At 36.9% G+C, this 25,978-nt stretch overlaps 1 protein-coding gene across 1 annotated transcript in view; it reads right to left on the bottom strand.

The window, feature by feature from the left end:
• SEMA3D (semaphorin 3D) overlaps positions 1–25,978 on the bottom strand; it is a 176,410-nt gene that overhangs the window by 87,070 nt on the left and 63,362 nt on the right. The window contains exon 3 of the mRNA XM_036429561.2: positions 8,675–8,835. Coding sequence (XP_036285454.1) covers positions 8,675–8,835 — 161 coding nt within the window. The remainder of the gene's footprint in view (positions 1–8,674; positions 8,836–25,978) is intronic.

The raw sequence follows: 25,978 nt of genomic DNA, 5'->3' as shown, positions 1-25,978 counted from the left end.
TGTGTATGAAAACCCTCTTGTTTTAGAGTTCCTTCAGGACAGGAAAATAACTAAGTCCTTTTCATGCTGCACAGGGATATGGGTGTTTAAATATTCCACTGAAATTTATTATGTTTAAAATTACATACTGTCTTAGTTTAGTTATTTTCCTAATAAAATGCCTTAAAATAAGGCAAAGTTTGAGGAATTTCAAATAATCTGACTAATTTTTTGTAATGACATACCTCGTTTTCATGTTCAGTTAGAAGAAATAGAATAATTCGCTTTTGATGGCTAAGTGGAAGAAAAAACAGTTGTAGATGTAGAAATTACTTTTTGTTTTTGTTTTACATTCTGCTACATTAAAAAAAAAAGCCAGGCCTCTAAGTTTATTCAATGTTTCCTTTTAAATAATTCTGATTTTTTATTTATTTTTTTATTAAATAACCAACAGAGTGTAATGTGAGGAGCTAAATTTTAGCCAGGTGAAATTGTCTTGAGTTATCCATAATAGTGGACTATGTAAAGTACATATTGCTATGGTATATTGTTTTCTCATTTTAAAACCAGTAAGAAAACTTCCTTTCCATATCCCCCACCCCACAAAAAAAAAAAAATATATATATATATATATATATATATATATATATGTGTGTGTGTGTGTGTGTGTGTGTGTGTATGTATATATATATATATATATATATATATATAAAATAAATGTAAATTACTTAAAATAAAAATTTTTAAGTATTATACTGCTTTTGCCTTTAACACCATAAGTTTGACTAGAATGTTTTTGTTGGGTGGGGCCCAGTTAAAGATCTTTACATTTGCTTAGCTAACATAGCAATTGTTTGAATATTTTATGTGCAATATTCAATGTTGAGAGTTTCAAATGAAAAAATTAAATTAACAAAATAAAAAGGAATAAATATAACTAAGTATTATCTCAAAGTGACAGTAAACTATTTAAAGATTAATTTTGAAGATTATTTAAAAATGGATCAATATTTCTCCTACAATTTTTATCTAGATGCTTGGTTATAGCTTAGCTTTGCTGAAGCCCAACAAAATACAACTTTTGAAAAGTATGGGAAACAAGATATAAAAGAGCAAATGTTTGGACTGAAGTTATTAAAAGCCAAAGGGTAAACAATATAAATAAGTATATTAACATTCTCCCTTTGGTTCCACTGTGTACACTTCAGGAATGATATACAATGAGCTCACCCATTACATTTGGAGGTAGAGCAAATATTCTTTTGAGTGCTCATTTTATGGCTTATATAGTATAGCAAGATTTTAAAAGAGAAGTTTTAGCTGAGAAAAAAAAATTCAAAATGCGATGCAAGCTCAAGATGCACAAATTTTCAAAGTAGGAGGCCAAGAATCACCAATTTCAACAAACTATAAAATAGTTGGAATCTTGAGAAAGATATTTTATCTGAGACAGATGTGTTATGTGTCCTACTACCCCTATGGAGAGAAATAGGTGACAGGGAAGGGGGCTTTGCTGGGACTTTAAGAAGTGCGTGATACTGCTCATGGAGTTCCTGGGAAATTGTGGTCTAATATCTAATGGACAGAGACTGACAAGCTACAATGAAAACCAAGAACAGGCTCAATGGCTATTATGGTTATCAGCCTGAACTTCCAGAGTGTGTCCAGGGAAATGCATATGACATGTCCTATGGAACAGATGGGAGTCATGCTCACTTAAAAACTGGATGGCATGAGATCACCTTAGTTCCTACCAAAGAGTGCTGAGAGAGGGTTTCAGAAGTTAACACCTGGAGAAATTGCAATCTGTTGCAGGAGAAAGAAGAGAACATACCAGTCAGAGGAGAAATGCAGTCATCCTTGTCCAGAGAACAGCAAGGAAAAGAACTCCAAAAAGTATAAACTCTAAGAACTCACAAAGGTGAAAGATGTTACCCTTAAACATCAGACAAGGCCAGAAAGTTGAGAGGTTCCTGAGACAATGACAGTAGACACTCCTATGAACACTCTCCCCTTCCCTTATCCTAATTTGGCTCCAGAGGCGTCATACACTGTGGTTTACAAGCTTCGGGAAAAGGAGGAGCATTAGGTGGAAGAAGCCTCTGAACATCCCCCTGTGCTGGGACAGGTAGAGGGAGAGGAGGTTCCATTTTAAATGAGGTTGGAAGTTTTGTTACATTAGACTGGAACTTTGAATTCCTGATAACAATTGTCTACACTACTTAAGGGTGACCTCAAAAGCCAAGGGCATGCCCTGGCCAGTGTGGCCCAGTTGGTTGAGCATTGTCTTGTGCACTGAAAGGTCATTAATTTGATTTCCAGTCAGAGCACATACCCAGGTGTGGGGTTGAATCCAAAGTCAGGATGTGTAGGGGAGGCAACTGATCAATGTTTCTTACATTGATCTCTCTCTCTCTCTCTCTCTCTCTCTCTCTCTCTCTCTCTCTCTTTCTTTCTCTCTCTCCAATAAAAACATATTTATAAATTTTTTTAAAAGGCTACAAGCCTGTTGAAGATATACAACTGGCCCAGGAGAAGAATGGAAAGGGATTATGGGAGGTAAAACAAAGTTGTTTATTATTACTCTGAGTTCACATGCCAGTTGTGATTAGATTAGTAGGTGAAATAAATAATAACTATAATCTCAGAGTAAGTTTATTTCCCATTGGTCTACTCCTCTGCCTCTATAGCCCACTTGAAAAAGAGAGAAGAAAAGAGAAAGAAAACCAAAAAACAAACGTTTGAATGAAACAGATACAAAAGCAGTGCTTCATTTAACAAATCATTCCCTTTGTGACCTGTTTGCTTACATCCTGGTTCAGCAACTCCTTCCACCCATGCATGAACTGGCTCCAAAGTGAGTAACATTTTCAGATGGAAAGATCCCAACAATTCATTAACTCAGAAGCTCAACTAAGTAACATAACTTAATAGAATACTGACCTTTTTTTTTTTTTTTTTTTTTTTTTACTGTCAACTGTGACTCCATTAAAAAAAGAGGGAGAGACTTTCAACTTGTATATATTACTCCTGAAGTTTACATAGAGAGGGCCTTGAATTTTATATGAATTATTGCTAGGACTACTTAAGGCTGGCTGAAGTCGAGAATGTCCACTTGTAGTCACAGGGCAGTTTAAAAGCATTTGTTTAGAAATCATTGGTCCCTAAATCATAACGTACAAATGTCAAATACTTTCATTATTATGATGTCTGCCTTGAACAGATTTCACTTATAAGTGAATAACAAATGGATGCATTAGTAAATGTCCATCTACAGTTAAACTTTTTCAAGGACTATTAAAATGCTTTTTATATATACTCCCTCTGATCCTGGAGATGGGGTAGGATATTGAAGGCAAGGGCAGGGAAATCTAGTTTCTTTCATTTAAGCCAGCACATTTCAATTAGTGTGTCTCAAGAATTTTTAAAACACACAATGCCTGAAAAGACAGGGGCACTGACCTCTTTTCTCTTAGATTGTCAAATTAAAAAATTTAAAAAAAATGACAATAGCCAACACAACAATAGCCATGCATGCGAAGAAATCAAAAGTATACCTATATTTTTTGTGAGATTGGCAAAAGCTACAAGATATCAGATATTTGAAGAGTTCTGCAGATTACATAAAGCTCAGATTACACACAAATAACAGAGAACTTTTATTGAGCAAATAAATTTACATAAGCTAGGGAAGTATTTATCAAGGTTAGCAGATTTTCCAATTTTTACCATGCAGGGTAAAGAAAAATAAATTATTTCAAAGGTTTTTACTTGCACTGAATACTTTCCAAGATTGTCTCCTGAAAGAAAAATAAATTCTTACATATATTTTCCTTATAGAACAAACTAATCTTGATAATTCTCTTCAAACAGACAATACACATTTGCCTTTTTGATTGGGTGGGAAAACTTTTACGTTTGTCTCAGGTAACCTACATTTCAGATAATCTAAAAAAGAGATATGATGGTCTTTTATTCCTTTACATTTTCTTATTTGCATGTAATCCTTGAAACTGTTCCAGCCATCTCGCTACCAACTAAAAAAAATGCCAACACCAAGCATGGCAACAGAAGAAAAAGAAAGAACGGGGTCCTTGATAACATGGTTAAACAGATGATAGTTCCATCTCTATAAAGTGTGAGTAAGGGAATAATAAAGAGTGGATAAAAGCATAGGATGGAAATGTGTTGGGAAGAACCTTAGAAGTCAATAGAAATTTGGAGTTCATTCAAGTTCCTCAGAAATCAAGAACTGCCAGAAGTGTATAAACCGGTAAGAAATATGTTAAGAGTTTTATTTTTTTAAGAGATAACATTGATGGTCATGCTGAATAGATTAGATAGAGAGAAGATAGAGATTCGCTTTTATAAGATAAACCGAGCTAAATAATGGTATTATCACTTACTCTAGAGAAAAATATTGAAATGTTTGCTACCTTATCAGTTTGGCCTGTCAACTGAAGCTTTTGTTGGAATTACATCAGAGCTCAGCCTCCCTTTGTCTAACACTATTTTCTTAGTGACCCTCTCAAGCAAGAACACAACTTTAAAAATATCCTATAAGCTAGTCTTCATCTCATAGTTCGCTGTCAGGGGAACTCAACCTATAAAAAAATAGTCAAGAGTGGTAAATACAGTTCCAGATCCATGTCTTTCCCTTGGAATGGGGTTGCTTTTGGCTCCAGTGTGGTCTCATGTTGGGGAAGGGTATGTCAAATAAATGTCCATATTTATTCCGCCAAACCTTTCCTAGAGAGAAATCCACAGGGCATCCCTTAAGTAAGAGAGGCCTTACAGAACAAATTTAGAAAAGCTGTTTAAATTATAAGGTATCACATTTCAATACGTAAAGTCTTATCTGTACAAAAACTTTAAGTAAACATATATCCTGAATTTTGATACTCCAATTGAATATATTCTATGTACATGTATATGTATATGTATATGTATATGTATATGTATATGTATATGTATATGTATGTACATATATATTAATATTTTTATTGGTTTCAGATAGGAAGGGAGAGGGAGAGAGTGATAGAAACATCAATGATGAGAAAGAATCATTGATTGGCTGCCTCCTGCACGCCCCACACTGGGGATCAAGCTCCCAACCCAGGCATGTGCCCTGTCCCGGAAGTGAACTGTGTCCTCCTGGCTTATAGGCCGATGCTCAAACACTGAGCCATGCCAGCTGGGTATATATATTTTAACTTCCCAGAGGATCATCCTGAATAACCAACTAAAGACTAGCTGAAGAGAAGTCTTGTAACCAAGAATTTACACAAGAAGCCACATGGAGACTGGTAGAAAGAGTCCAGACATGAAAAGGGCTGGCTCTACTCCCATGGGTGGACAGTGGCTGGGATTCTGGGGGGATATTTCAGTTAAGGAGGAATCCCCCTGAGAGGCATAGCATCTCAGCCCCACACCAAGCTTGCCAGCCCAGAGCACCAGAGCTGGGAAGAGGCACCATTATTTCAATAGGGAAGACTTGGAAGGGGCCCGGGTGCCCATCAGGGGATGAATAGATAAAAAAAAGCTGTGGTACAGTTACACAATGGGATGCTATTCAATTGTAAAGAGGAAGGAAATCTGACCTTCTGGACAGCATTGATGGGCCAGGTGAGCATTATGCAAAGTGAAATAAGCCATCACATAAAGATAAATACCATATGCTTTCACTCAAATGTGGAATTTAATAAATAGAATAAAATAATATACTGATAGGTAGAGAATCGACTAACAGTTATCAGAGGCGAGAAGTGTTGAAGGGCTGGGTGAAAAAAGGTGAGTGGATTAAGCAAAAAGAAAAGAAAAACCTCATAGACACAGACAACAGGGTGGTGATTTCCAAAGGAAAAGGGGGTGGGGAGGAGTAGAAAAAGTCATAAAGGGGATAGATGATGAGGGAAGGAAACTTGACTTGGGGTAGTAAACACACTATACAACAGACAGATGATGTATTATAGAGTTGTACACCTGAAACCTATATAATTTTATTAACCAATGTCACCCCCAAAATTCAATAAAAATGTAAAAATATTAAAAAATGTTAAATTTCCCAGTGGAAAATATTCCCAACTAGTCACTCATAATTAAATTATGTGTTGTATATTGCTTTCACTCTAAGGAGTACAAAGAAGATCTTTCAGCCCCACAGCGTCCCAACTTGTGTGGTTTCTTCTGCAGAGTAGCTTGGACTTTTGCCGAGCGGCACTGAGCCAATGCAAACCCTGTAGGTCTAAACAGAGCTGAAGTACTACATCTTGACACTTAACTTGCTGCCGTGGAGTACCTTTTAACACTGGAGTGATTTATAGAAATGTTAAAGGTGGGTACCTATGTAAACAATTCATAGTTTGCATGCATAACCCCTTTATGAATTATACATGTTATAAAACATATGAAAAAAATATCAGTTAAGCCAAAAATCTCTAGCACAGACCTTAATTTTATAATGTGTTTAAATAATCATTTATTTCAATAACATCATTAAGGGAAATCAATATTTCATAAATATTTATTTTATTAAATATTAGCACATTTCAAGCATGGAATATGGCCAAAGAGCAATTTGCCTAAAATAGTCACAGAAGGAAATTGTGCTATCACAATTTATTTTAAGCAATGATCTAATACACTCAGTTCAGATAAATGGACTTTCTTCTAATCCCTGAAGGCAGAGAATAGTTCAAGAATAAATTCCCTTAAAAGTATGAATTGCTTTATTGCTATTATACTGAGACATATTTGGAAAAATGCTGCTAGCTATTTAATATCTCTCAAAGCAATAGAACAAAGTAAACTAAGATTTTTCTCTGGGCTCTTTTAAAAATGATTCACCCTCTAAGATATTTACTGATGACTGAGAAATAGCTAATACCATTAATAGACTCTCCTAAAAGTATAAGTCCTTGAACAATTCCTAAAGAAAAAAAAAAGCATATCCTTAAAAATAAATGGAATGGAGAATAATGGCAAGATTTTTGTATTCTAGCACATAAGCAGCTGCTTATTTCATTTTATTTTAAACATTATCCAGGCTTTAGAATAATATATGTTTTTTAATAAAATAACCTTATGTGCTTGCAAGTGTGTTTGTATTAAAACAAGTCAAAACAACTATTGGCAATATTTTAGCTTTCACTTTTTTCTAGAAATATAGATTACATGAAATGCATGCATATACATTTGCATTCAAAGACTATTTCTTTATCAAATATGAGCTTTCATAAGAAATAACCCCCTTTCTTTCAGTGAATCTCACTCAGAAACATGTGGAAAAGTTAAAAATTTAAGATGATTAAAAAGCAAAGCCATTGTTTCTAATGCAGGTTAATTAATCGGTATTAATACATATGGAGACAAATCTTTTCCTTGACTAAAGTCCTGAATGTTAATCATATTCAAATAACTAAGAAATAATGTTTAATTATTAAAATCATCTCAAAATTATAGAGCTGAGTGGTCACTGTAGGCGAATTCTAATGAGGCCTCACAAGCCTAGCATACCTATCAACAACTCTTTTTGAATGGAGGAAGTCTCTATTAACCTGAAACTGCGATAATCCTAGTATTTTTCTCTTCTTCTTAATTTGTCTTTATTGTTGGAAGTATTACAGATGCCCCCTTCCCCTCGCCCTCCACTGACTCCCCTCAACCCCACTCTCACCCACTCCCTAAACCTAGTACTTCTTTTGGAATGCTTCCAGAAAAGGAGAAAAAGCAAAACACACACAAAGATCCCTTGTAGATGCAGAATAGGTCATGTAGTATGTCTTCTCATCAGCCATTCCATCCCTTCTAGTCTTGGTAAGTAGCTTTGCTTGCATAGATATTGATATTTGCTAAAGTACTAGCTAATAATAACTACAAGGCCTAAGCTATGGTATCACAGTATTAGTTGAAAAGTAGAATATAGCAGCAACTGCCTATTGTGTTTGTAATAATATATGTTTCCTTTTAGTAGTAAGATTGCTCTCAATGAGCCCATAGTTAAGATATTAATTTTCACTAACTGAGCATAACTAGGCCATAGGAAAACCTATTCAGATATAAAATGAGAGAGTGGAGAAAAAGTGTGGTATTAAATTACTATCATAGTCACACTATCAATTTAAAGTTTGCTTATTTACAAAAATTGCTATGGATATAAATGCTAACATTTGATGAATACTTCATTTGCTAGCTTTACAATTCAAAACTTTGCATTCAAACTGTATAATGTAATGCTATTCATTTACTACATTTTCATACCTTCCATTCATATTTTCAAGGTTATGGTATTATATTCATTATTTTTTAAAAATATAGTTTTACTGATTTCAGAGAGAAAGGGAAAGAGAGAGAAATACCAATGATGAGAGAAAATCATTGATCAGCTGCCTCCTGCGCACCCCCCACCAGGGATCCAGCCCAAAACCCAGACATATGTTCTGATTGGGAATCAAACCATGACCTACAGGTTCATAGGCTGATCCTCAACCACAGAGCCAGGCTCATTCATTCTTAACAAAAAACATGTATATGTACTTAAATCCATAAAAGTCTAAGATGTATATCAAAGGCAGTATGTTCTTTTTGACATGTAAATGACCTACTGCATTTGACACCAAGACACTTGAAACAACACAGAGAGGGAGAAATTGATTTAAAAAAATGCATCCAGGCAAATATAGATAAATAAACTGACCTTCTTGAAACTTTTGTTTAAGTCAACCAGATTGAGCAGGAAGATATGGTCCTTGGCTCCCAGCAGCAGCCTGCTCCTCTCCTCATCTAACAGAATTGTTTGGAAATCCAGTCCTTCTGATGAACCCAGGAAGGGAATGCAGCTATTTGAAAGCAGCAAGTCTGTGGGAAAGTGAAAGAAGAACAGAATGAAATAAAAAATTCTTAGTACACACAATATTTATGTACCTCAGTACAGATATTGTCCCATTTGGTAAATGTATAAACATAGCATGACTATTTCAATTTAGATAATTGCAAACAAGACACACTTTTTAACAACATACTTATTTAGAAATAGGTATAATTATTGTATTCTTATTTTATTTATATATCTATCTTAACTTATGAAAAATGGATATTAAAATAAATATAAAATGTGTTGATACAAAATAAATTAAATGCAAAATCTCATACAACCCTGTATTAACCTTCTTAAATTATAAATGAACTACTTAAGTCATGAAATAGCGACAGTAATATTAGCACACTGATTTAATTAATGAATATATGCAAAGTAGGAAGATGGTGACATAGGTAAACACTTATACTCATGCCCTCCCACAACCACATCACACTTACAACTAAAATACAAAACAACCATCATCCAGAACTGCTGGAAAGCTGGCAGAATGGAAGTCCTACTACTAGAGAGGTAAAGAAGAAAGCATACTGAGCCTGGTAGGAGGTATAAAGGTGTGGAGGCACAGAACAGGCTGGCTGAGCACCCACAGGTGCTGCTTTTTTAATCAGGGGGGAGAACTTCTCTGCGGAGGCTGCCTGGAGGAGCAAGGGTCCCAGGCCCATACCAGACCCCCAGCCCAGGGTCCCAGAGCTGGCGAAAGAAGTCCCTACAGGCAATAAGAACTACAGGCTATGAAAACCAGTGCAGATTGGGGCTCAGTGACATGGAGGCTGCTGGAGATATAGCTGTTCCTCTTAAAAGGCAAGCACCACTAACGAACTTACAGGCTCCTGCTTCTCCTGAGGTCCAGCACCAGGGAGGCTTTGGAGGATACAGACATATAGGAGGAGGAACTGGATTGTCTGGCATCTGGGCAGGAACTCAGGGGCAGCTTTCTTCCAGTTGGAGGTGCTTCCAGGGATCATTGTTCCTACATTGGGACCTCCCCAGTCACAGGACTGATTGGCAGCCATTTCTGTTTGTTCTGCCCTTGAAATTCCCTGAGACCCAGCCTTATCCAATTTACAACCCCACCCAAGCTGTGTGCAGCAGCTTTTGCATATGAATGTCCTTGCTCAGGCTAAAATCTCAAACAAGCTGAAGCTGGGTCAGGAAGCCCTAAACCTAACAATAAAAGGCCCAAGACCAGGCACCAGCACCAGCTTGCCTTGCTTCAAAGCTGGGCCTCAACTGGGCACTTCCAAACCCAGTACAAAGAGGAGGAATCTGTATATCTCTCTATAGTTCCTACTGGGTGGCCCCAGGCAGTGGCTGACTTCGTAACTCCCTGAAGACCCAAGGGCTAGTGTACCCAGTGGTTAGTGTCATAGATTACAACTCTACACATCCATAAGCAACACTTTTAAAGGGGCAAATCAATGAACACAAAAGCCCATTGAAGCAAGACCTGCTCCATAGGGGTGTCTCCTACCTAGCAGCTCTCCCACTGTAGTCGCAGCTGGTCCTCACAGACAATTGGCCTGGAGGTCAATCCCTCCCAGTGATACCAACAATAATCAAGCCCCAATTATGACAAGAATGTGCTCACAGCCAATAAAGGGGTGCACCTAGAGCTCCCAGCTCAGGTGACTGGGGAGGCTGAGCCACTGGGCTCTATAGGACACCTACCACACAGGGCCATTCTACCAATTCAAGGAGACATAGCAGCTCTACCCGATACATAGAAACAAACACAGGGAAGCAGCCAAAATGAAGAAACAAAAAAGAAACATGTCATAAATGAAAGAAATGGAAAAAAGGCAAACTACTGGACATAGAGTTCAAAACTACAGTCATAAAATTACTCAAGAATCATCTAGAAAACTCCAAAACCTTCCATTTCCAAAAAAAAAATGGAAAAGGACCAGTCAGAAATTAAGCATAAATGGACTGAAATAAAGAATATACAGGGATTCAACAGTAGTGTAGAAGATTCTGAGAATCAAATCAATGATTTGAAATATGTGGAAGCAAAAATAAATAAATAAATAAATACTCAATCAATAGAGCAAGTAGAAAAAGCAATTGAAAAGATATGAAGATAGTGTAAAGAGCCTCTGGGACAACTTCAAGTGTACCAATAGTCACATTATGGGGGTGCCAGAAGAAGAGAGAGAGCAAGATATTGAAAACCTATTTGAAGAAAGAATGACAGAAAACTTGACCCACCTGGTAAAAGAAATAGACTTACAAGTTGAGGAAGCACAAAATGTCCCAAACAAGAGAAAGCCAAAGAGGACAACATCAAGATACATCTTAATTAAAATGCCAAGGGCTAAACACAAAGAGAGAATCTTAAAAGCAGCAAGAGGAAAGCATTTACCTACAAGGGTGCACCCATATGACTGGCAGCTGATTTCTCAACAGAAACTATTCAGGCCAGAAGGAGTAGCAATAAATATTCAAAGTAATGAATAGCAAGAACCTACAACCAAGATTACTCTACTCAGCAAAGATATCATTTAAAATTGAAGATCAGATAAAGAACTTCACAGATAAGAAAAAGCTAAAGGAGTTCATTACCATCAAACCAGTATTATATGAAGGGTATTCTTTAAGAAGAGGAAGAAGAGAATAGAAAAATATAAAAAATATGAACAATAAAATGGCCACAAATACATACCTACCTATCAATAATTGAACCTAAAAATAAACAAATAAGAAATCCAATGAATAGAATAAACTAGTGAATAAAATATACCGTATTTTTTGGATCATAAGACGCTCCGGACCATAAGACGCACCAGTTTTTAGAGAAGGGAAATGAAGAAAAAAAGATTCTGAAACAAATAGTGTCCTAAAATATTTTATGTGCATTAAAACCCAACATCACAGTCATAAACACATGTAATCAACCCTGTGAAGTAAACAGCAGCATTTAGAACCATTTTAGAGCCGGGCAAGCACACAGAGACCACACAGAGCTGGGCAAGTAAAAAAACTTTTTTTTTAAAGTATATGTGTAGGCTATATTTGGACCATAAGACGCAGGGACTTTTTCCCCCCACTTCCTGGGGGGAAAAAGTGCGTCTTATGGTCCGAAAAATACAGTAATCAGAGGCATGGAATGAAACAGATTGATGATTCTTAGAGGAAGGGGAGTGGGAGGATGAGAAGAGATTAAACAAAGATCCTACATACATATATGCATTACCTATGGACACAGACAATAGGGTGGCAAAGGCCTGGGGTGGGGAAGGAACCAGGAGGAGGAGGAAATGGGAGGAATAAAAGATTTTACTCAAGTACTTATCACACTCTCTCATTTTCTACAATTCTAGAGTATTAAATATCAATAAGGTAAGAATATCTTTCATCACTTATTAAAGTCCATTATGTTACTAGACTTTATAACAAATCATTATTTTCAAGTAAAAGTAATTCATTATTAATTGATGAGAAAGAAAAAGATAACATCTCAGGGGCTCCGGCTGGGTAGCTCAGTGAGTTAAAGAGTTGTCCCAATATTCCAAGGTTATGGGTTCAATCTATGGTCAGGGCACATACAAGAATTAGCCAGTGAATGCATAAATAAATGAATCAACAACTCGATATACAACTTATCAATAATTTTTTTAAACTTTAAAAAAAAATAGTGTCTCAGAAACAGGCATCTGTACTTTTAGAATGTATCATAGCAGTTTCAAACTATAAAATAGATACATAAGTCCCTTAAATTTAAAGCCAATATATTCCATCCATCAACTGTGGGCTTCATTATTATTTCATAGTTTTGAGAATTCCCTTCACTCTCTTTTCTAATTTACAATGATTAAATGTTATTTCTTTTAGTTGCTAAGATAGATTTTTGTCTTAGTTTTGAGAAGCAGAAAAGCTATAGCTGAATATATGATACTATGTGAATTCTCAAGTGAGTGTGGCTTCACCAAGTATAAATATCTTATTGATATTTATTAATCATGCTTTGTGTACATTGGATGAAGTCTGAACTCTATCCTAATTATATTTCTATTAAGTTACATAGATCTTTAGTAGGTTTTCAGAACAGAATAATATAGTTTAGCATCTAAATGCAGTAAACCTATTTTTGCAGGGCTAATATCCAAAAAAAAAAAAAAAAAAAAAAAAAATAGTCCATGCTTATTGTAAAGTAGAACTGAGAAGAGAAGAATGAGATTGAGAGAATAATTAAGACACACATTACACACAAACTTTCATTTATCTATCTTCCAAGGGATTTCCCCTTGTTTAACAAAGAATGAAATGGACAAAATGGTCAGTATGTATGGGATTTCCAAGAGTATATATTGACCCAATTAATAGAGAAAAACAGATTATATAAATCCTTATCATTTCAAGTGTCCATGGACAATAATCAACTAGTTTGAACCAGACATTGCAATGTTAATTAATTACAAAATGAAACATGGTTGGCCTAATGAGTAAGAGTGGGAGCTGGAGGTCTAGACCACACAACTGGAACATATCCTGACCACACAACTCTGGCTGTATGATCTAGGACAAGAAATGTAACTTCTCTGTTCATTAGTTTTATCTTATATGGGGATAATAATAAAAATCTATGTAATAAGTGATGTAGGTTAATATATAAAGCATTAGAAAAGTGCCTTGCACACGATAATCTTATGTAACTACCAGGTATTATTATAATACTGATGATATAATTTTTAAACCCTGTACAAAAATCTATAAAAAGGAAGTTATTATATGTCTCAACTCATATAATTCTCCTGAGATAGTTTGTATAAAGTTCTTAGAACAATGCCTTGGAGATAGGAAAAGCTCAACAAATAGTCAGTTTTATAAACTTAGGGTGGTGAACACACAATACAATGTACAAACGGCATATTATAGAATTGTACACCTGAAATCTATATAATTATATTAACCAATGTCACTGCAATGAAAAAATAATTAACTGTTATTTTTAACATAATTATTAAAATTTAGTTTGGACCAAATAATACTAAGTTTTGATAAAGAAAAATGTCTCATCTTCCTTTAAACCTGGATTTAGAGATCGGAATATCTCTATTTTTTATAATATTAAAATAATACTAAAAGGCTCTTCAAATCAATAAATATATATTAGAACCTAGTATATATCAGCAATTAAACACGTAAAGGTTTTGGAATGCTTGAATCCTGCCTTCAAGGGACTCATAAATCAATGTGCAAATACTAGTAAATATATTTATAAAATATAAGTTAAATAAACTCTAATAGCAGTATACACAAAATGTCAATAAATCTTTTAAAATAATTAATAGCTCATCATCTTACAAAAAGAGGTGATATTTGAGAACGGTCTTGAAAGACAGATAAAACCTTTACAGGAAAGATGTAAAGAAAATTATATTCTAGGGCCTAGAATATACACTAGAAGGTGCAAAGGCATATATCAGCACATGTTGCAGTTACACCCTGTGTTTTTAATATTTCTCCTGCTCTGTAGTGTGAGCTCCTTTGGGGCAAAGACCATCTCATAAACTTATCCTTGAGTCTCCAGCACCTACTTCAGGGTCTGAGAAAAGTGAAGTACTTCATAAATATATGTGGAATTGAAGTAGTTGAGTATATGTGGGGAGCGTGAGATGTAAGGCTGGATGGACAGAAAGCAGCTTCCAGATAATCAGGGCCTCAGAGTGCAGGTATTATTATGTAGGTATCGGAAGCCACTAAAATATTTTATGCGGAAAAGTAACAAATACTCTAATTGAGCGTCAGAGAATAACTCTGGCTGCGGTGTTCCGGATGGATGAGAATCAGGAAAGGTGGGGGCAGGGAAACTACTCAGAAGTTTCTGAAAGATGATTGAGTCCTGAATTCTGGCAGTGCCAGTTGGAGGAGGGAGATGTTTAAGAATCTTGACTCTCATGTTCTGTTTTTACTTATACAATGAGGAAAAGACATATAAAGTTGACGTCGTCTTTTGCTCTATTTTCTTTCACCATAACGAATTCTATTGGGTTCAGTTTCAAACAAATTTGACAAAGAAAAACAGCTGCAAAAATAGTGACTAACCTGATGTATTATCATTTCAACATGATTTAATGCTGCCTTGTGACAACGTTAGCATCAAAACGATTAAAGCCGGCCTTGCCGGTCCTTTGTAGCCAAACTAAATAATTAGACTTAGGCATTACATATGAAAATTTCTCAGGCTGACGCACACATTTTGAAAAGACCTTGGGACGGGGATTGGAACAGGTTCCCTCTTCCCCAGGCAGCTTATCTTTCTTGCATTTCTGCCAAACTAAGCAAAGCCCTTTCTGTTTCCATGGGATCATCAACTAAAGCCAAAAGGGAGAGAAAAAGGAAACAAAGGTTAAGTTCAGAGCCCGCATCTTAACACCTAGAGCTAACAGACTCCCTGGATGTCAGGAATCAGCAATGAATGCTGGCTTTGCGGGCTGCAAACTCGTGAAAGTTAATCACCAGTAATTTGGCAATACATTTCTTTTGAAAAAATAATAAACTTAATTGATTTTTTACAGAGAGGAAGGGAGAGGGATAGTCAGAAACATCGATGAGAGAGAAACATCAATCAGCTGCCTGGGATGTGCCTGCAACCAAGGTACATGCCCTTTACATGTACATGCCTGGGACCCTTCAGTCCACAAGTCGACAATCTATCCACTGAGCCAAACTGGTTAGGGCAGCAATATATTTCTGAGCTTTATCTTTTTTCTTCTCCTAAATTGGCAACTGTCAGGCATGTGATTTTTAGGACTGTCCACAGTTTATCATCCCTTTAAACAGGAACTCTATTGTCCACCCTGCCTTGGTGGCAGGGTGACCGTGTTGCTTCTCCCAGGCCTTTCAGAGGAGGCCTGCTCTGCTCTTACTGGTATTAACCAGAGCCCCCTCTCCTCCTATGACAGCAGCAGTGAACTCTGCCATAAACGCTTTCTTTGTTCTATCTAAACCTTTGACTCCATCCACCACAATCACTCCTTCTAACTGTTCCTTTAGCGATTCAATGTCCTATCACCTTGTTCTCAGTTTCTAATCTCATGCAATTGCCCAGACCCTCAAATGCCTGGGAAAATCTGCAAACTGGTTCTTTCTGAAATGAACAAAGCCAAGTGATGATCATTCATTTTTCTACCAGCTTAAGTCTGGGAATTCAGGGACATGATGGATTTTAATGGAATGATGACAGACAAGTTCTTCATGATCCATGATCAATAAACCATTACAGATCACCAGAATGGTTCTGAGTATCTGAAACCCTATGAACAATATTTTCATATGTTTGTATGCATGTGTGCATTTTTTCTGAAGAGTATGTTCAGAATCTTTGTCACCAATACCTGATCGCAGGGGTGGGGAATGTCGGGCCTGTGGGCCATGTAAGACCCTCAAAATCATTTGTCCTGGCCCTGCCAAGGCATTAGAGTTAATTAAATGTTTGATCAAATATATCAGCATAATTTTTAAGTTGAAATTTTGTATGGCACGAGAATGTTATAAATATACAAATGGCCCTTGGCAGAAAAAAAAGGTTCCTTACCTCTGCTACAGAGAGGGGGGAAAGTCACAGGAAAAATTATATATTTCCCACATATAGTTAATAACTTTATTTAGAATAATTTCTCATTTTTAGCACAAGAAGGTGAATCACTACCCTCAGAAAGTTTGAGTTTTGAAGACAAATGGTTGACTCATCTAAGATCACCAAGTACTCTGCACTTGCCACAAAGACTGATAAGTTCTACTCGCATTGATCTTACAGCCTAATGTAAAGGAAATGCTCATCCACAACAAAAATGAAAATATACTGCAGACAAAGAAGACTAGTCTCAAAAATAGCAGACTGTTAAATATCTTTATAAGTAAAATGAAAAGAACTTCCTGTCTGTATTTCCTTTAGCAAGTTCAATATGCTACTTCACTTCTCTCAGCAATATGTGTGAGCAGAAAAAACAAATAATCACTAAAACTCTTTCAACACTGGAGTGCTATGGCAATAGAACCTTATGTTTAACTTTGTTAAAATTGAGGGTGTGTTTAGTCACAAACTGTCCTTCACCTGCCTAATCTTTTGGAACAACAGAAATACAGTACAAAGCAGCTAGAGCTAAAGGAAGGTCTTGTCGACATCCTCTTTGACTCCCAGGTTACCAATTCAGTGAAGTCCAGGACAGTTGAGTAAGCTTCACAAAACCGATTTGCTATCGGTGGTAGAGCACAGTGACAATAAATCCCCTCACTCACAGCCAGATGCTATTCATATAAGAGGAAGACTAAAAAATCCCTTAATCCCTGCTTCTACTTCAAATAAATGTTTGGGCTAAAAAATAAAAAAAATAAAAAAAATCTTTTTATCTCCCTTTTAGTGTCCCTCAATACAATTGTTCATGTGACCTGATGAAACATTTGACCTGATGGTCTTCATTCTTCCTCTTCACCGCAGAGAGGAAGGGAGTGGTTAGTCACATTGAATCTAATAAATTTAGGAATAAGCAACAAAGACTTCCTCAATGTTTGACTGTTAAATGAACAAGACCTCATACCCTTGAAACCCCGCATTTATTGCCAGAAATCATGAACTGGGTGGAGTTGACAGTTCTCTCACAAGAAGGCCATGTAGCTAAAAGATTGCTTCCCGTAGTCTTTAAAAAAAAAAAAAAAATGTATCAGGAATCTTTTTTCTTTCATTTTATTTTCTCTTTTAAGAAGAAAATCGAGGTAATTAAAGACAGAATTTCAGGGGGTAGGACAGAAATCACCTTTGAGGAAAATCAGTTTCCAATCTACTCCAGCCTAGGGAGAGAAAGCTCCTCAGCAGAGAGCTTACCACCCAAAGTGAATCCAGATCAAAACCCAGTCACCTTTTGCTACCATCTCAGGATATTATTCAACACAGAATCATGTCCCACCCACTCCTCTTTTCCCTCAAGGAAATAATTATTACATCACTAGGGCGGTTCTGAGGTTTCTTAAATACAACCACATCTCCAATATGTTCTCTGCAAAGTTGTCTAAGTAAAAAATAAAGATATTTCTATTCCTTCCTTCACCATAAATTCAGCTTCCCCCCTTGACTTTTGGATACTCAGGATTTTCATGCTGATTGTTAGTATCCAGAGATTCCTGCTATGAAATTCCTTCTTCCCATAGTTTCCAGAAATGTTTTGACTACCAAAACACCTCCTTACCCCCAGACACACACACACACACACACACACACACACACACACAGGGTCTATTCGCAGTTTGGATCAGGAATTGAGTAAAGGAAGCAAACTGTGATTCCAAAAGGAAAACCAGAAATGCTGTGGCTCACTGAGTCCCTTTGGCTCTCTGTGAACTTGTATTTGCTTCTCCAACATTTGGTTCAGGGCAAAGCATGAATTCTCTCTTGTAGTCAGCCTTTGGAAAATTAATTCTTTTTCAATTGGACCCACCACTTCCAATTGATTTTCTGAGGCTTGAGATCATATGAAAAGATTTTGGTTACCTCCACCTATCAGTTAAACTCTATCTGCATACATTTACTCTTCCAAACTAAAAACTAAACACACACACACACACACACACACACACACACACACACACAAAAAAAAAAAAAAAAAAAACAACAGAAAGAAAGAATATTAGTTAAACCTAAAATCCTTACAAAAGACTGCTTCAAAACTGTAGGTGCATATATCATTGTACCTTCCTAGGTGAGAAGTCCAGCTATGTTTTCTTTCTGCAAATGCAAGTCCTAGTTAGAAAACAAAATAAGATAAAATAAAATAAAATTCTCATTTAATCTTCTCTAATGGAATGTTGGAAACCACTCAGTTCGTTAGGCCTTGGACAGATTATTATCTATGTCAATAATAAATCAGATGATACCACACAGGGAAGCATAAATTAGAAACAAATCGAGCTTATTATATCATCAGAGCTGTGTTCTTGCCAGGACAGGATGTGGAGTAGGAGTGTGGCAATTTTACACTGTCACATTTCCATCTGCATCCATGCTTTTAAATCACAGGTTTATTCATATTTGGCTAGCTTTCAACAGTAGATGTTTTATATAATCCATCGCATATGAGATTCATAATTTATGATTAGTTTTTACTTTGAATAAGAATGAGGCCTTATAAATTCTCAAAAGCTTTACTATGATAATTTTCCCTATTGAACTATAAAAAAAAGGTTAGCATTGTCCTAGTAGCTCAGTTGGTTAGATTATCCTTCAGATACTCCAAGGTTGCAGGTTCAATCTTGGGTCAGGGCACATATAAGAAGCAACCAATGGATGCATAAATGAGTGGAACAACAAATCTATCTCTCTCTCTCTCTCTCTCTCTCTCTCTCTCTCTCTCTTTCCTCTCTCTCAAAAAAAAAAATGAATTAAAAATTTTTTTTAAAGGTTAAGCATTATAAAAAATACCTAATAAATTTCCAGAAGAACAAATGTGATAATAAAACTTCCTCAGAAATAGTTGAAAGGATAATTCAGAGGAAGGTTGATTCTGCTTTGACAATTATTTTTTAACTCCCTTCAAAGTATTGAGAATGTCTTTCTTTTCAAATTTTAAGATATGTTTAAAATCAAAACATCATGTCACAAATCAATGTGGATTTGTTTTCAAACAAGTGTGTGAATTTAACTTTTAAAAACTCAGAAAGTCATATCTTAATGCACCATTTTTTATTGATAGTTGAGCCAACTACAGATTTCTGGGTTGGTCAGGGGTCATCCTCAGAGATGTGAGGCATTGATACACTATCTTCCAGTTTCTAAAATCACGATTGAAACTCTGATGCTACCACATCCCAAGCCTTTGGATGTGTCTTCTATTTTTTTGGTAGTTATTTGAACCACCACCTCACTGTGGCTATTATGACATTTAAAGTCATTGGCCTGAATATGTCTGTTTTGTTTTTGTTGTTGGTTTTCATTTGTTTGTTTTCATTCATTATTCTGGGTACTCGGTGTGAAGTCTGAGCTGAAATTTAATTTCCAGAGATTCAGAAAGATTTCAGTTTGGCTATTCATGCAGAATAAACAGAGGCCAATTATCTGTAGAATAGTTCTCTTAAGTTTTCTCCAGAAAGGATCAACTGCCCAAGGGGGATAGTCCTGGTGTAAGAGTGCAGGGAATTTGCATCAGAATAGGTACATAGACTTCCAAGAGGGAGATTAAAAATACATTAAAAAATAACGTTCTCCTGAAATTCAGGCAATGCTCATAGGGTATGAGAAATGAAATAATGTTCCCATCAGTTGTTTCTCTGTCATAAATTAGTCATTCTCAAATGATGACTTCAAAACAGACAAACCTAAAGCCAATGCCAATGTGTGCTTCTTAATCCCTCCCCCTTTTTCCGCCCAGCCTCCCATCCTCCCTCCTATCTGGTCTCTGCATCGGAGTTTGTTAATTTATGTTGTTTTTTACATTCTACATGTGTTTGTCTTTCTCTGACTTATTTCACTTAGCATAAGTGGAATACGTCAGAGCTCTGGGTCTATCCATGTTGGTGCAAAAGGCAAGATAATCAAAGGAAGGCCTGTTTACACCAATTAACCTCCAAGAAGGTAACTCAGATACCAGGGACACGGATCTGAGCCCGCACCCAGCCCGGCGGGACCTGCAGGCGCACCTGTGCGGCCAGCTCAGCTGCAGGCGGTTCCCGGGCCCGGACGCGGGCGTTTGGCCGACAACCGGCTCTGCTCCCCCGCTCCCTGGGCCCGCACCCCTGCACTCCATCTCTCGCCGGCACCCAGGACCAGGCTCCGGCCTGCGAGTACAGGCTCCCTCTCCAGCGGGCACCCAGTGATGGGCTCCGCGGCCTGCGGGCTCGGGCTCCCCAGCCCCGGGCTGCTTCCTCCGGAGTAACGGGCATCGCACCTGTTACTGAACTGTCTTAGTTCTGTCCACGGAAAGCTCTGGCGGGAAGGCCGTGCGGGGTTCGGGCGCCCGGACCAGGTGGAGGACCACGGAGCCCTGCCTGCCGCGCGCCTCTCGGTGAGTTCCCCTCGGGGTGAGCTCCGCTTGGGGTGCGTTCTGAGCTCTTGGGGTTGTTTGTCCTAAAACTTTGTCCTAAACCGGGGATTGCGGTGAGAGCCCAGAGTGTCATGGGGAGGTCTGGGGGGCCTCACGTTTGGGAGTGTAGCCGCCCTCATCCACGGGGTCAGCGAGGAAAACAGTGGGTGCCCCTCCAGCTAAGCAAGAATAGCAGCCCTTAGGGTACCACTGAGCCCTCTTCTAGCTCAGCGTGGACTGCGGGGTCTGGGGGAAAGGAAGTCAGACTGCTTTTCTCAGTGACACATCCACAGTGAAGTAGGCCCGTCCTGGCCCTTGGGTAGAGCATCCTTCAGACACACCCGGGTTGTGGGTCCTTCCTGGTCAGGGAGCTCAAAGGAATCAGCCAATGAGGCATAAGTCATGGGACAACAAATTGATAGTTCGCTCTCTCAACTCAATCAATATTTTCTAATTGAAATAAGCACAAGTCATTCTGATTTTCTTTTCTTTTTCTAAATCTTCACCCGAGGATAATTTTCTGATGATTTTTAGAGAGAATGGAAGAGAGGGAGAGACGGAGAGAAATATTGATGAGTGCAGCGGCTACAGTGGTGGGAGCCTCTCCCTTCTCCTCAGCAGTCAGACATCCCCAGAGGGTTCCTGCACTGCAAGAGTGCAGGCCGGACTGAGGGGAAACACACACACACACACACACACCCCGCAGTGCATGAATTTTGTGCACAAGGCCTCTAGTAGATAAGAATACTGTCTAAATTACCGTTGTAATTCATGATCATTTCTTGCACATGAGTATAGTAAACTTTTAACTAATGAATTTTCAAACTAGGCACTCTTGTTTGTGTTCTTTTGTCCACCTTCCCTCTAAATCAGGATTTACTTTAGGCTTATTAATAATTTAGAGAGGTTAATGTGCCATTTGAAGATCCAACTGTGGCTCTAATGCTTTGTAATCCTAAGAGGTTCCTGATGTCAGTTCCAAATGCTCATGTGTGGGTGGGGAGGAGAGGGGTTCTGAAACAAGCATTAAATAAGCATTCAAATCAGCTGGGATTCTTGTTAAAATAAGATTCTCATTTAGAAGTTTGGGAGGGGTTCTGAGATTCTGCATTTCTAACAGGCTCCCAGATTATGCTGGTGCTACAGGTCCTTGAACCACAGCTGGAATACAATACCCAGTGCACTCCTTCCTTCTTCAAGTGAGATTTTCACTCCAACCTTTAAATGATGGCATGTAGTAATGAATGCAAGATGACCAAGTTATTATTTTCCCCCCTTTACAATTCTACTTTGGTCAAGTCTGTACATCTCTCACTTAATTAACTTAAATGATAATGAACTTAATTGCTATAAGTAATAAATGACCTGCTTAGTTTAAACCAGTGGTCGCCAGACTCATTAGTCAACAGAGCCAAATATCAACAGTACAACGATTAAAATTTCTTTTGAGAGCCAAAATTTTTTAAACTTAAACTTCTAATGCCACTTCTTCAAAATAGACTCGCCTGGGCAGTGGTATTTTGTAGAAGAGCCACACTCAAGGGGCCAAAGAGCCGCACGTGGCTCAAGAGCCACAGTTTACCGACCACTGGTTGAAACCCATGAAGTATGTAAACTTTCACTCCCCCTATTTTCTTATATAAAGGAGAAAAGTACATTCATTTAATATGCATTAACCTGGAAGGAAGATGCAAAGATGACAACTTATGATTTATTACTGACTGTTAAGTAAATTTCTGTTACATGTGACAGCAGAAATTCCACCCAAGATACTTGAATATAATTATATTTTTAAAGACCTTACATTCACGTCTTCAATTTATTTGATAATATATGTTGCGCTCTTTCTTTGAAGCTTGGCATAACATTCATTTTGTGCTTTATAACATCCAAGGAGCCTTCCCTATATTATTTAATGTCCAAATGAGAAAATCTAGACTTAGAACAAATAACTATTCTAATGCAGCATGAAAAAAAAAAATAGAGGAAGAGCTAAAATCTATCAATGCCATCTATCTCTAACCCCATTAGCCACTTCCGCTATAGTTTATATTATTATATAAGATTTAGCATTACTTGGAAAAACAAAGTTCTTTTTAAAAACAACTCTACTTAAGTTTATGGATTATACCCACAGACAAGTTCACTCCTATTGCTTCTTCCTCTCCACCATTCCATTGGAATTACTGAAATATTTATCTTATTTTTTCTACTGTGTCTAGCACACTGTGGCTTTAGACAAATAAACGTCTTTATGAGTAGCTTTCTTTCTAAGTAAAAAGCACTTTAGTTCTAATGTATGCCTCTTTTGGGTTAATAGAATTAAATCATCATGTTTAATGGACTCTTACAAAAATACAAAATGTATATTACTAGTTCTTAAGAAACAGAGCCATTTATCAAAATTTCTGTTAAAAAAAGACTCAATAACATCCATGGTTAAAATGTCCATAAATTTATATTTTACATATGTATTGAAAGAATTTTACTGTAAAAAAATCTATAATAAGACCTAAGGAATGAGAGCCAAATTGTAGGTAAGTGAAATCATAAAACAAGCAGTTGCATATAAAACTTTTTGCAGTAATTTATAGAATAGTAAACCAACTATATGTAAGATCTGTTCAAAGAAAACATTTTTTTAACAAACAAAAAAAATGTTGACTGGGTGTAATTCCTCAAAATATTGCCTTTACTTAAGCTATGGCCCTTCTAAAGTGCCTTCCACATTTATGTATAACCAAAGACACAAACCAAGAGTCTCATGACCTGGGTCTCGTTGACCCTGCCTGAAGGGCATCACTAACCACTGCAGTCCTCAGTCATTTTTGGGATCTTCTTAATTCCAGGAACACATTTTGTAATATTAGTGTGGCATAATGACAGCATCTGTTACCTCATTATATAACTTGCACCACTTTGCGAACCTCCACATATCAATAATGTTTTTAGAACAGAGCTCCACATACACTAAAATAGATTTTAATTATTTTTAAGTAGCAGAGTTAGATACAGACAAGTTGTAGTACAAATAATATTAAAGTGAAAAGTAGGAGACTTGGGTCAGATTTTTTTTTTAAATTATCTATTATGTAACCCTGGGATTATTACCGTATTTTTCGGACCATAAGACACACTTTTTTTCCCCCAGAAGTGGGGGGGAAAAGTCCCTGCGTCTTATGGTCCAAATATAGCCTACACATATACTTTAAAAAAAAAGTTTTTTTACTTGCCTGGCTCTGTGTGGTCTCTGTGTGCTTGCCCGGCTCTAAAATGGTTCTAAATGCTGCTGTTTACTTTACAGGGTTGATTACATGTGTTTATGACTGTGATGTTGGGTTTTAATGCACATAAAATATTTTAGGACACTATTTGTTTCAGAATCTTTTTTTCTTCATTTCCCTTCTCTAAAAACTGGTGCGTCTTATGGTCCGGAGCGTCTTATGGTCTGAAAAATACGGTATTTAATCTTTTTGGAACTTAATTTCCAAATCCTTATATATCAATATTCTTAACATATATAGTGCTTACAACCTATGTCACTATGTCAAATTGAACACATTCTTCCTTGAATACATTGTACTATATGTTTACCCTCTCTTTCCATATTGACAATAATCGATGCTGTTAATGAAACAGATAATAGTTTATCATGTAACATAAGCCACTTTTGTTAACTTATTTTCTAAGAGTCTTTTTTTTGAAGGAAAAAATGGAGTTCCTTTACCATTTTCGTCAATAGTGCATCAATTGTCCCACATTTTTTCTGAATCATCAATGATTCCTCTCCTAGATAATTTCAATTAGCTTATAAATATGCTGTTATTTAACACATTGAAAAACAAGTCTCTTGATCACATTGTCCTTCCAACTACTACTCTCCTTGTCTCCCCTACAGAAAAAAATCCTTGAAAAATTTATAATGGTCTCTAGTCCCTAAGCCTATACTTATAAGAATCTATCCTGATTTTACTATGGCTCCCACATTCAGAAACTGGTATGATCAACAGCAATGAACTGTTAAATCCCATGTTAATTTGTGTCATCTTTCATAACACTTTAGCTCAATATGACTATATTCTCTTCTCCTTTACTTTTAAAAAACTATGTTTTTATTGATTTCAGAGAGAGGAAGGGAGAAGGACAGTTAGAAACATCCATGATGAGAAGAATAAATCATTAATCGGCTGCCTCCTGCAAGTCCCCTGTGGGGGTTTGAGCCTGCAACCCAGGCATGTGCCCTGCCTGTCTAGGAATTGAACCATGATCTCCTGGTTCATGGGTCAACACTCAACCACTGAGCAACACTGGCCAGGCTTCCTTTACTTTTTGAATTTAATTTCCTCTGTAGTAAATGTCTGATTTCCCTTCCACACCACTGGGTGCTTCTTTTCAGTTCACTTGATGCTTATTCCTCCTTTCTCTAATTTCCTAACTTGACAGCATCCTAGAACTCAATCTTTTGAATTCGTTTACATCCCTTAGTCATCTCACAGAGTCTCATAGATGTAAAAATGTTTATAGGCTAACTGCCAAATTCATATCTTCAATTGACATCTCCCATAAATTCCAGAAGTTATATACTCAGATACCTTCTTGACATCTCACTTAAATATCTACTAGCCTTCTTAAGCAAATATGCTCACTTCATCTCCCCAATCCAACTTCTTTTACCATATTTTCCATCTCAATTAATAGTAACTCCGTCCTTAAACCAAAAACAAATAAAAACACCCATGGAGTCATGTTTTATATCTCTTCCTTTTATTCCATATCCAGTCCATCAACAAATGCTGTGGGCTCTGTCTTTATACTCTTCTTCCTACACTGCAACAGTGGTTTCACACTTGATTTCCTATTTCCTTGCTCTTTCCCTTTCCACTTATTTACAACACAGAAACAAGACTGAATCTATAATGCGAATCAGATCATGTTCCCTCTGCCCTCAAAATTCTCCAGTGAATTCCCATAACACAGATGAAAACATCAATGTTTTAATAATGGCAGCAGTGCGAGGACAAATCTTGCCTTCTGTTAATTCTCTAATTTAACCAATCTTCTTTCAGGTTTAGTCACACTGTCTTCCTTAGGATCCTTGAACATGCCAGAT

This window comes from Pipistrellus kuhlii, unplaced genomic scaffold, assembly GCF_014108245.1.
Source record: "Pipistrellus kuhlii isolate mPipKuh1 unplaced genomic scaffold, mPipKuh1.p scaffold_m20_p_10, whole genome shotgun sequence".
Classification (NCBI taxonomy): domain Eukaryota; kingdom Metazoa; phylum Chordata; class Mammalia; order Chiroptera; family Vespertilionidae; genus Pipistrellus; species Pipistrellus kuhlii.
This window is presented reverse-complemented; position numbering and strand designations above follow the sequence as displayed.